Source organism: Suricata suricatta, chromosome 6 (assembly GCF_006229205.1).
Source record: "Suricata suricatta isolate VVHF042 chromosome 6, meerkat_22Aug2017_6uvM2_HiC, whole genome shotgun sequence".
Taxonomy (NCBI): domain Eukaryota; kingdom Metazoa; phylum Chordata; class Mammalia; order Carnivora; family Herpestidae; genus Suricata; species Suricata suricatta.
Window position 1 is genome coordinate 75502175 of NC_043705.1, and position 12535 is coordinate 75514709.

General features: G+C 38.6%; 1 protein-coding gene and 1 pseudogene across 3 annotated transcripts in view; one reads left to right on the forward strand and one right to left on the reverse strand.

Annotated features, from left to right (window-relative positions):
* On the forward strand, nt 1–925 carry LOC115294690 (annotated as a pseudogene).
* Nucleotides 926–6526: 5601 nt separating this feature from the next.
* Nucleotides 6527–12535, reverse strand: part of GIN1 (gypsy retrotransposon integrase 1) — a 35982-nt gene continuing 29973 nt past the window's right edge. Inside the window, exons 9-12 of one of the 3 annotated variants that reach the window (XR_003910063.1) lie at nt 11782–11900; nt 9784–9942; nt 8957–9175; nt 6527–6608 (exon numbers count right to left, since the gene is read on the reverse strand). Coding sequence is in view for 1 of the 3 variants with exons in the window: in XM_029942663.1 (XP_029798523.1) it covers nt 11782–11900 (119 nt within the window). In the remaining 2 variants the exon portion in view is untranslated. Of the gene's footprint in view, nt 6609–8956; nt 9176–9783; nt 9943–11723; nt 11901–12535 lie in introns of those variants that run through there. The other 2 variants (XR_003910064.1, XM_029942663.1) reach the window with 2 other exon arrangements.

Here is a 12535-nt window from a genome sequence, read left to right on the forward strand (position 1 = left end):
GAACAGCTCTTGGTAGTCTATGGCAAGAAGTCTAAACTCAAAGTTACCAGTCCCTCAGGTTTCCACAGCCATGGTGGAGCCCTACAATTCCTTCCTGATCACCCACCTGACTGGATTATTCTGACCGTGCCTTCAGCGTCAGTGAGGAAGCCATCTGTGACATATGTCAACACAACCTGGATACCAAACAGCCATATACACCCATCTCAATCATTTGATTGGGCAGACTGTGTCCACCATCACTACCTCTCAGCAATTTGACAGTACCCTGAATGGGAATTTGACAGAATTCCCAACCAAGCTGGTCCTGTACTCCCACATACACTTTCCACTGGCTACCAACCCCCAGGCATCTCAGCTAAGAAGGCCTATGATGAGCGGCTGTCTGTGGCCAAGATCACCAATGCCTGCAAGCCAGCCATTTAGATGGTCAAATATGACCCTGGCCGCAGCAAGTACATGGTCTGCAGCACGTAGTTGGGACATGGTCAACACAGCCATCAACAGCATCAGGATGAAGTGCACCATGTGGTTTGTGAATGTTGCCCAACTAGATTTAAAGTGGGCATCAACTACCAGCCCCCCACTTGTCATCCCCAGGGGAGACCTGGCCAAAGTGCAACAGACTGCATACTGTGCAACACCACTGCCATGGCTGAGGTCTGGGCCTGCCAGGACCATAAGTATGATCCCATGTAAGCAAAGAGAACATGGGAGAAGGCATGCAAGTATGAAGGGAAGCTCTCTGAGGCCCTGGAGAACCTGGCAACTCTCTAGAAAGATGAAGAAGAACTAGGCATGGATTCTGTGGAAGAACAGGCCAAAAAGGGGAGGATACTAGAGTGCATCTGGCAGGTTATTTCTCTCAGGTGGCTTTGTCCTGCCACCCATCAGCATGGCTGCTTTCAAGTTGTTTACAATTAAAGTTTCTGCATTAAATGAGTAAAATCATAACTCTATGAATACTAAAAATGATTTAATTTTCACTTTAAATGAGTGATTTTATGGTATGTTAATTTTACACACACACACACACACACACACACACACACACACAATCATATTCAAACCCAGTAAACCACATGTACCCTCAAAGCCTGAAACCTCCCAGTCACAGGTGGGCCATGGACAAATACCTCCATGTCTTCCAAAACTGAGTCATCACTCCTCCAAATACTGAATCATTCCTACCCTTACCAAGGGCCTCACCAAGCAATTCTCTAGCTTCACACTTGTGAAAATCCCCTATAGATGTCCTGCTTAGGCCAGGCTATATCTTTCCTCAAGGTGCCCTGCGACATGGCCTTCCTTGCTTAGGGACAGGCCCAATAGCTACAGGAACGTTTCTGTTGCACGTGGAAATCTGTGCCCCACAGCAGAATTTCTCTGTCTGGTGTCATTCTCTAGCTGTACGTCCCCATCCCACCATCAGGTAGAACTATTGCCTACTTTACATTCCTCAATTCAGGGAGCCTCTCTGTGAGTTTCAAAACCTAAAAGACAGAAGACCTTCCAGTAGGAAGAAATGTGAAGCTAGCTATGGAAAGAGCTGCATATGTGTGAGAGGACAACAGAAAGCATTCAGCTTTCTGCTCCTTCACTACCTTCAGTGTCCATTCCATCTTCCTACTTACATATGACAAGTCCTTCATCACAGTTGGAATAAAGCTCTTTACCACTGGAGCCAAACAGAGCTTCCTCCTCTGAGTGAACTGAAATGTCATATTGCTTCAGGAAAGCCTTGGATCCCAATGACCTTGGCAATCTAGGTATCTTAATAAAATTATATACTATGCTACGACTTTAAGGTTCTATTATGTATTGGTAAGAATTCAGAGGAGGATTTAGAATTAAAGGCTAATAACTTCAAGTTTGTGAGGTAGGATAGGAGATATTCCTAAGAATTTCTGATTCTTTTCCTGGGGAAAAGAGTTCTCTCCGGTTTTCCAACTGAAAATCGAGGTAAAAATAGGAAAGTGATATTCAATATAAATTACACTAGATTGTAAATTCCTCAGCAAAGACAAAGTACTATGTGATTGCAAAATAATATGTTACTACAGAGACCAATGCTCTGTCTCATTCAGTTTGTACTGGCAGATGAGAATGAGATTTTTGAGAACTTGCAAGCTTTATTTGCAATCCCTTAAATGTAGTGTTAGCATCAGCCATATCCATCAAAAGGGGGAAGGAGGCCAAATGCTCTGCTGCCATCATTCATAAAGCTAGAAAACTTGCTTGAGCATCTGTTTGATCTGCCAGGTAATATAAATAATGCCACAGAGTATGAACAATCAGTCACCAGATGCTTTGGATCACTGCCTGAGCAATGATTAATGAGAAATGTGGCAGGTCAAACACAAGTGCAGGTCCCTGTAGCAAAGAGAATGTCTTGGCCTCTCCAAAGGGACACATTTTAATTAACGTTTTATTCTGGAGAGATCTGAACTGTGCATAAATGAATGCTGAATTCTTATCCCATGGATTCCAGACTCTTATCCAAATATCTACCCAACAGATCTACTTCAATGTATAATAAGCATCTCAAACTCAACATGTTCAAACTGAACTTTTCTTTTATTTCCCAAGTCTGTTCCTCCTGGTATTCCTCATCTCAGTGGCAACTCCATCTTTCCAGTTATGCAAGCCTAAAAAACTTGGGGTCATCATAGATTCTTCTCTTCCTCTAGACACCTACATCCAGTGTCAGCATATCCTGCTTACCTTCAAAACACAACAGATACTAACCATTTCTCACTACCTCCATTACTACCAGTGCCATCATCATCTCTTACCTCAATTACTGCAGCAGCTCATAACCAGGCTTCCATGGCCCTTTCTCTCTCCATTCTTAATCCAGCTTCCAGAGTAATTATCTAAAAATTAATCATAATTCAGATATATCACTTTTCTCAAACACTTTTGGTGGGTTCCCATATTACTTAAGAGTAAAATCAAAGTCGATACAAGGCCTGAAACAATTGATACTACCCCCTTGCCTCTATGATCTCGTTGCACTCCCTACTACTCTGTTCCAGGTCTCCTGGGCCCCTTACTATTCCTCAGAACAACAGACACAGAAACACTGCAGCATCTTTGCACTTGCTAGTCCTTCTCTGGATGCTCTTCCCCCAGGTAAACACATGACTCCTTTTCTCACTTTATTCAAAACGTTGCTCATGTGTCACCTCCTTCTGTTAGTTGATTTCTCTGCTCCCTATTGTGTTCCCAACTTCATTCATGCTTTTTTTATGTAGCTGTAATTTATTCATTTTCACTGCCACTTAGTATTCTATTGTATGAATATGCCACAATTTATTTACCCACTCTATTGATGGATATCTATGGTATTTCCAATGTTACAAAATAAAATCCTCCTATAAACATTCATGAACATAGTACCTGGTGCAAAATTGCTGTGTTATAGACTTGTGCATCTTCAGCCTTGCTATATAATGCTAAATTGTTTTTCTGAAATAGTTGTATCAATTTATATACTCACCAACTATGTACAACTGTATTGTCTGCTTTACAGCCTTGCTGAGATTTTTAATTATTCCCAATACGGTAGTTTTTGAATCCTCTTTAATAATGGTTTTGATCTGCATTTTTCTTCCGGCTATCAATGAGACTGAGCATCTTTTGTTGATCAGCTGTTGAGCAACTGTATCAGGATTCAAATAGGGAACAAATGGTAAGTTAGGTTAATCAAAGGAACTAAGTACAAAGATGTGCATGGAGTGTAGGTGAACCCAGACTGTCAGCAATAGAACTTCTTCCACTCCAAGATCTAAAAGGATAGGAGGAGGGAGAGGTTACTGGAAACCTAGAGGAAGACAGTCTTACGAAGCAGGAAACTTTGGTTGAAAGAACAGCCAGAGTGAGGAAGGGATCAAGGAGAACAAATACCTCAACTTCATTCTCCCCTCCTGATCTTCTGCCAGGAATCCTCACTGACTGAATCCAAGTGGAAAGCAAGAGGACGAGAACTTTGCTGAGGCCGGACTCTGAACGAAGCACAGGGTGAAGAATGTAAACTTGGTGCACAGAGGCAAACAAAAGATATTTGCAGGGGCTATTCATTTTTACTCTTCTCTCCTATGGGTTCCTGCTCAAGACTTGTGCCCAGTTTCATATTAGGTTATTATTTTTCATATTGATTTACATTAGTTCTTTATGTGGACAATTATTTCTATTGCAAATAAGATTAGTTTCTTTCTAATCTTCATGACTTTTCTTTCTTTTTTCTTGCCTTAATATGCTGGGTAGAGCCCCCAATAATTAATACCAGTGATTCTTGTCTGGTTCATGATCTTAAACAGAATACTTACAATGTTTTCTTCATTAAGTATAAAGCTTATGATAGGTGCTTTTTTCTTAACAACAAATACTGAATTAAGATAAGGAAATGTTCTTCTGAGTTTGCCAAGAGTTTGTTGTTGTTGTTGTTGTTGTTTTAAATTTCAAATGGATGTTAATATTCAGAAAATATTTTTCTGCATCTACTCAATACAAGGTCTGCAAACTACTGTCCCCACAGGCCAAATCCAGTCAACATTTTTTTTTTTTTGGTAAATAAAGTTTTATTGGAAAACAGCCACACTCACTTGTTTAGGTACATATGGCTGCTTTCATACTACAATGGCAAACTGTAGTTCTATGACCTGCAAATCTAAAAATATTTACTATCTAGTTAGCCCTTTGCAGAAGTTTGTCAACTAGATGGTTATACAACTTTCCTTTTTTCCTCTGATCATATGATTTAGCCGGCTATTCTCAAAGCGAACACCCCAAATCAATTCTCTCCCCTTTACTGCTCTATTCCCTCTGAGGCTTATTCTTACTAATTGCATCCCCAAGCTCCCTTGCCACTGGCTTTTCAGGAGGTCTGAGAAATGAGAGGCAGTACCAGGAGATGGGAGGGTGGTAGCCCTCACTGGTCACAGCTCTGACTTGTTATGGTTCTGACAGAGGATGCATTCCTCTATGGCTACAAATACTTACGATTAAACCCCCTTCCTTAATTCCATTTCTCGCTAAGCACTTCTTCTCTTAGCCCTTTCAATCCTAGAAAGGCTATTTCTACTGTTTGGTGGCTATTGTTAGTTACCAAAAGGATGTCCAACTCTCCCTGATGGGTTCCATTAATCCTTCTGTAAATTGTTGCTTAAATTTCCTTCAGTTATAACTATCTTTTGTGTTTCATCTCTTTCTTGCCATGTCTCTTATAAATGCAGCTGTTAATTATACGAATTGCTTTTCTAAAATTAAACCAACCTTGAATTTTGTGGATCTAGTCAATTGGTCATAATGCATATTGTTATAGGTCACTACATTCAATTTGCTTTTTTTTTTCCTTTTAGGTCTTTGTATCTGTATTTATGAGAGAATGACATGTTATTTTCCTTTCTCATTCTGTCCTTTTCAGATTTTGATATCATGATTCTGCTATCCTTATGCCAACATTTAAGGAGTGTTCTATTTTTTCTAGACTGAATAATTTGAATAAGATAGTATGTATTCTGTACATTTTGTTATAAATTTTTGGGAAAAATCATCTGGCTTACTATTTTAAAATCACTTTTACAATTTAATGGTTTTTGGAATGTATCCATTTTTATTAAGCCTTCAAATTTATTGGAACAAAGTTGTGATACCCTCTATCTTTTAAATATTATGCCTCATATCTGGTTCTCACCCTTTCTTCCTCATTGTATTATTTACACAGTATTATTTACAGTATTATTATATAATATATTTACAAATTCCTTATATTTATTTTTTTAGTAGGATTGCTAACTCTTTCCTCAGTTCATGTCATTTTATGTTTCTTTTCTATTCCATTAATTTCTATTATCTTCGTAATTTCAATTGCTCTATTTTCTTTAGGATTATTCCTTGTTCTTTTTATAGCACCTTAAATTAGATGCTAAGCTCATTACTTTATAACCCTTTTTCCCAAGAAAAGCATGTAAGTCATACATTTTCCTCTGAGAACCATTTGAACTGCACCCCACAAGAATTTTTAAGCAGTTTCAATGAGACATAATTCACATACCATATGATTTACCCAGTTAAAGTAAATAATTCAATCGTTTTTGGTATATTAATATGTAATACAGCAGTTGCCATTTTAACCATTTAAAGTATACCATTCAGTGATATTACATTCATAATGCTGTGCAACCATTATCTATTTCCAACATGTTTTCATTACTTCAAACAGAAGTAATCATAACCATTAGCTTTCCTTTCCTCCTCCCCTGTATCCTGGTATCTACTAATCTGCTTTCTATCTCTATAAATGTGCCTATTCTTATATTTCACTACCTGAAATCATATAGTATTTGTCTGTTTTGTCTGACTTATTTCACTTAGCAAAATGTCTTCAAGGGTCGATGATGTTGTAGCATTATTCAGAACCTCATTCCTTTTGATGGCTAAATAATATTCCATTGTATATACATACCACATTTTGTTTACTTGTTCTTCTGTTGATGGACACTTGGGTTGTTTCCACCTTTTGGCTATTGTGAATAATGCTGCAATAAACATTGGTGTAGAAGTATCTTTTCCAATCCCAGCTTTCAAATACTTTGGGGATATACCTAGGAATGAAATTACTGGGTCATATGGTAATTCTGTCTAGCTTTTTGAAAAACAACCAGACTGTTTCCCTCAGGGGCTGCACCATTTCACATTCCTATCAGCAATGTACCAGTGTTCCAATTTGTCTACATTACCGTCAACGCTTGCTATTTTCCATTAAAATATAATTACAGCCATTCTAGGAGATGTAAAGTGATATCTCATTGTGGTTTAGATTTGCTTTTTCCTAATGACTAATGATGTTGAGTGAGCATCTTTCCCGTGCTTTTTGGCCATTTGTATATCTTCAATTGGGAAGTGCACAATCAAGTACTTTGTACATTTTTTAGTTGGGCTGTTGTATTTTTGTGTGTTGAATTGTAAGAGTTTTTAATATATATATTTTTTCTGGATTTTGTGTGTTTTATCTACATTACATAAAAAGAAGTTATTACCTCAACCCATAACATATTAACCACCTCAGGTAAAATTAGTGATTATTAAGTATAATTTGGGATTAGTATGGCTTAACAGAGGTCTGACTCTAAGTCCTATTCTGAAAGCATAGGCAGATTTGCCAGTGATTTACTTCTAGCTATGACCAAGTCACATAAACCACCATGATCATATTATCATTGTTTACGTACCATATAAAATTAAAAAATGAATTATAGGTATAGAGATATAGATATATATATATATATGGATGAGATTCTAAATAAAAAGAGCAAAACCCAATATAAAATACTGCTCAAAAGCTCAGAGACTACAGATGTTGTATTATGATGCAATAGAAAAATGTAAGATTGGAGGAAGAGAACCATTCCATTTAGTATTTTTCTCTCCACCACTATTTGAAAATGGTACAGGGGAAGGGTTACAGTCAGACTCTGTTTCCTTTAGTTTGTCCTCTGTTCTCCCTTCAGTTCCTGAGACCATTCAGCACTAACAGAGGCTTCACTGCAAGGTAGGGGAGAGGAATGAAGTTGTCATTGGCTATCTGGTCTCCTCCAGCTACCACCAGGCTGAGGAATTAGCTCTCCTCTGTGCTGCTCACAAGGACCTTCAAAGGTTGGATGATGAGGTGGTCAGATAAGGGAAGTCTCCTGGGCCTGGGGCTACTTAACTTCTAAACAAGTTGTGAGTGGGTACACAAGGGATGTAGCATTAATGGGCACGAGGAAGTAAAAAAGGGGGTGAGGAGAACATTGAGGGGTTAGAAGAAGCAAAAGAAACATTTGGCCTGGGCCTCAAACTCAGGGCAGGCTACCAATTTAGATACGTTTTATTTTAATGACACTGAACTGATCTTTGCCTGCTTAACATTAACTGTTAACACTGCACGAAGCTAGCATTTCCCATTTAATAATAAATGCATTTGTAGAACACAAAAGTTTAAAATAAGTTTGCTTTTTAAGTGCTCATTTTTGCTTTTAATTATTAGAGTTAAAAACTCCCAACGAAAGTGGCACAGTCCTTTGTAGAGCTCTAAACAAAAATTACAACTTTCTATGCAGTCAAAAATAAGCAGAACAGAATACTTAATTTTTTTTCAAGGCCTAACATAGGGATCCCATCAAGATGTCTGTGCAACAGGCTACCGATGAGATTTTAAGACTGGATATAAGTAATGAACTCATTAAGGACTACAGGTTACTACTTCACTATCCTATTAGAAGGTAAGCTCTAGGAGGGTGGGGATTTTTGTTTCGCTCTAACCTCCATGTCAGAACAGTCCCTGCAGCAGAGTAGGCATTTAATACATGTCATTATTGTTGTTTATTTAAGTACACTTAACGCCCAGAGTGAAGCCCAACATAGAGCTTGAACTCACAACCCTGAGATCAAGACCTGAGCTGAGGTTGAGTCAGATGCTTAACCAACTGAGTCAACCAGGCACGCCCTCCCCCACTTAAAAAAAAAAAAATACATACCTTTTTTTATTGTATGAATGAATCCATTAACTAACCATAGTAAGTTTTCTCTTACAAATCTTAGTGAGTTGCTTTTTTAAAGATGGTCATATAAGAAAAACATTTCAAATGCTGATCATGATACTTAAAAATAAACCAAGATATTATTCTCATTTAAAGTGTTTTTTCTTTTATTATAGTTCAGCATCTCCATTTCCTACTGTATCATGTTTTTAGGTGTACGCCACAAGGTGGCATATAATACCTCATGAAGATATTTCTAAACATCTGTCAAAATCTTACTATATACTTATAGAAAACCTCCCTTAAATCCAGGCAAGAGGGACTCCAACCCTAGACCCTTTGCTTGAGAGCTAAGCTCTGTCCCATTCTATCATATGTCCCTCTCTACAGGGTGAGAAGATCACAGTGCCCAGGGACATGTCCCTCCTCACCTGGAGAACCTCTTCCAAGGCCTTCCCAGTCCATCCCAGGACAGTGGATGAAGCCAGAAAGCACATTCCAAAGGTCTGGACTGTTGGAGCAGCACACCTGCAGGAGCTGGGGTGGGGTATCCGTGGGAGAGGATGGCGCAGGGACAAAGAGCTGAGTCCAGCTCGCCCTGCTTTGCCACTCATCAGTGCAGGGCTCAAGAGTCCAAGAATTCTGGGAACCTTAAGACGGCATGTTTGCCAAGGTAGGAACAGTTAGTGTGATTTATAAATTCTGATTATTTAGGCATATGGTATGTGGACCTCCATTATCACAGAGGGAGTCCTGTAAACACTAGAGACAAGACTGTGCATGTATGTAACTTGTTGATATTTTTTGTGTGTATTTGCTTACTTATAATATGTACTTGGAATTAGACTACATTAGAATCCTGAGATTTCAGCAATAAAATCAGTAGCTTGTATGAATAGCTTGTATTGGCTATTTATCAGGAAGTAAAAATAACTTTTATCGCAACGGCCTATAATACAATTTGTAAACAAAGGTAAGCACGGCAGCTCTTGTAGCTAGCCACCACTATTTCAGTTTTCCTCCTTCCAGGAAAATAGTAGTTAACTATCCTTTGGTATTAGGTGCGGCCATGTGGCTAGCTTTTTTTTTTTAAGTTTTGGTTTGGACTTTTTATAATAATCTTATTGTGATGCAACTCTCACACCATAAAATTCACCCTTTTAAAGTGTACAATTTAGTGGATTTTAGTATTTTCAGTTAGGTAACACCACTAACTTTAGGACTTCGTTGTACCATTGCCACAAAAAGAAACTTGTACCTGTTAGCAGTGTAAGACCAGGCTTGACCGCTGTAATTGGAGTAGGAAGGTTGTGCATGACACGACAGCAAGTCTCTTCATAGCTAGTGCTGGGTTCACCATGTTCTCCCCCTGCCATGGTGGCTGGTAATCCACAGGTGAGGCTCCATCAGCTTGTCTCTTGGGGGTGAGGATAAAAATGGAGCCAAGCTCTTAGTGAACCTGGAGTGTAGCTAAATAACAGGTTCATGGTGTTGAGTCACTAAGATTTGGGGGTGGTTCGTAGATACAGCACAGTGTGGCCCACCATGATCATTGCCCACAGGAAAAAGATCAGTTTGATCACAAATTAGTTATGAAAGGCAGAATTTTTCTTTAAAGTGTCTAGAAATTGTAATTATGACTTTTGGGGCACCTGGGTGGCTCAGTCAGTTGAGTGTCTGACTTGATCTCAGCTCAGGTCATGATCTCACAGTTTGTGGGATCGAGCCCTACACAGAGCTCTATGCTGACAGCATGGAGCTTGCCTGAGATTCTCATTCTCTCTCTTACTCTGCCCATCATACATTCTCACATTCACACAGTCTCAAAATAAATAAAGAAATATATAATGACTCATTACTAATTACCTTTTTACAATGAAAAAGAGGCTGATTTTGAATGAGATTATCATTGGAGGAAAGTCATTTCATTTGAGCGAAGGACACTTGATCAATTATATTTACCATCAAGGGTTCAGTACGACACCATCACAAACTTTATTCTGATGATGGGAGCATGATATATCACTATGTGGGACAACTATGCTTTCTTAAGATTTCTTTCTGGACTCCTACCCAGAATTTACTTGGTCTATGGTATAAGGCCCCAGATTCATTTTTTTTTACCTTTCAATCACTTATCCTTTAGACCATATTAAATATAATTTAGTCTTTCCTTTTTAAAAAAATTTTAATGTTTATTTTTGAGAGAAAGATAGCATGAGTGGGGATGGGGTGGAGACAGAAGGAGACACAGAATCTAAAGCAGGCTCCAGACTCTGAGCTGTCAGCATGGAGCCAAAGATGGGGCTCAGACCCATAACAGCAAGATCTTGATCTCAGCTGAAGTTAAGATTCTTAACCGACTTGAGCCACCCAGGTACCCCTCACCTTTCTTCTTAAATGAGTAATTATAATATCTCAGGCCTCTATTCCCAGTATCATATCACCATTCAGTAAGTTTACACATAATGCATGGGATATTCTGTTAATCTTAAAATATGCTGTTCCTTAATAATTTAGGTTCCCATTACTCATCACTGCAAAACTGTATCAACTAATTCCCATTCTTTTCTTCTTTCTTTCTCTAACCTCTAGTAGCTGTCAGATTAAACTTCCTAAAATGTATTTATTTTATTATTTTTTTTAATGTTTATTTTTTAAAGAGAGAGAGACAGAGTATGGGCAGGGGAGGGTCAGAGAGAGAGAGGGAGACACAGAATCCAAACTGGGCTCCAGGCTTTGAGCTGTCAGCACAGAGCCCAATGTAGGGCTCAGACTCACAAACTGAGAGATCATGACCTGAGCTGAACTTGACTGCTTAACTGACTGAGCCACCCAGGCAGGAGTCTCCCTAAAATGTATTTCTGATCATGATAACTTTCCTATACAAAAACCTTCAATGGGGGATGCCTGATTGGCTCAGTCAATGGAGCAGAGGACTCCATCTAAGGGTCATGGATTCAAGCCCCATGCTAGGTGTCAAACTTATATTAAGAAAGAAAAAAGGTAAAAAAACAAAAACAAAACCTTCAATAGCCCTCAAAAAATAAAAAATAATTTAGCTAAGTGTTTGTATTTGTTATGGCACCCCTAGCAAAGGGCTGCCATAACAAACTACCATAAACTGGGATGCATATAAAAAGGGTTATTTATTGCCTCACAGTCGTGGAGGCTACAAATCTAAAATGAAGGTGTTAACATGGATGATTCCTTCTGAAGCCCGTAAGCAAGAAACTGTTCCATGCTTCTTCCTTACTTAGTTCCTGGAGTTTTGCTGGTAATTTTTGGCATTCTTTGCCCTGTAGAAGATATCTGCCCATTCCCTGCCTTCCTCTTCACACGGCATTCCCCTTGAGTCTGTGTTCAAACTTCTCCCTTTTATAAAGACATCAGTCATATTGGATTAGGATCCCATCCTACTAAGGTTTACATCTGCAATAACCCTATTTCCAAGTAAGATCACATTCTGAGGTACCAGAGTTTAGTGTTTCACAATTCAACCCATAACTGTATTCAACCCCCTCCACAAAGTTTCATACTTCCCTTTTCAGCTTTATTTTCCCATATGTTACATCTGAATGTAAGTATCTGAGGTACTGTACACAATCAAAAGCCCTGCCTTTCTGTGAATCACTGTATTTTTCTGACCCTGTTCATTTTTCTTCCTCTAATTCTTTTATACCCTCTCATCACATCCTGTGCATTGTTCAAAGTCAAGCTCAAATGATCCTTCTTTTGTAGGCATAATCCTAAATTTTCTATCTAGAAGTTAACATCTCTCCTTTTTACCCTATGTATATTATTTGTACTTCTCTAATGGAGTTCAGCATGTAATTTGTAACTTGTGTTATACATGGCTTATATGGTCTATCATCTTTACCACGCTGTAAGTCCCTTATGAAGATGAGACACACATCTCACTCATTCTTTACTTTTCCCACAAAATTCTTCAAAGGGCTTCAGAACAAATATTTGTTGAATAAAGCCATAAATATCAGAATAGCAGAGCT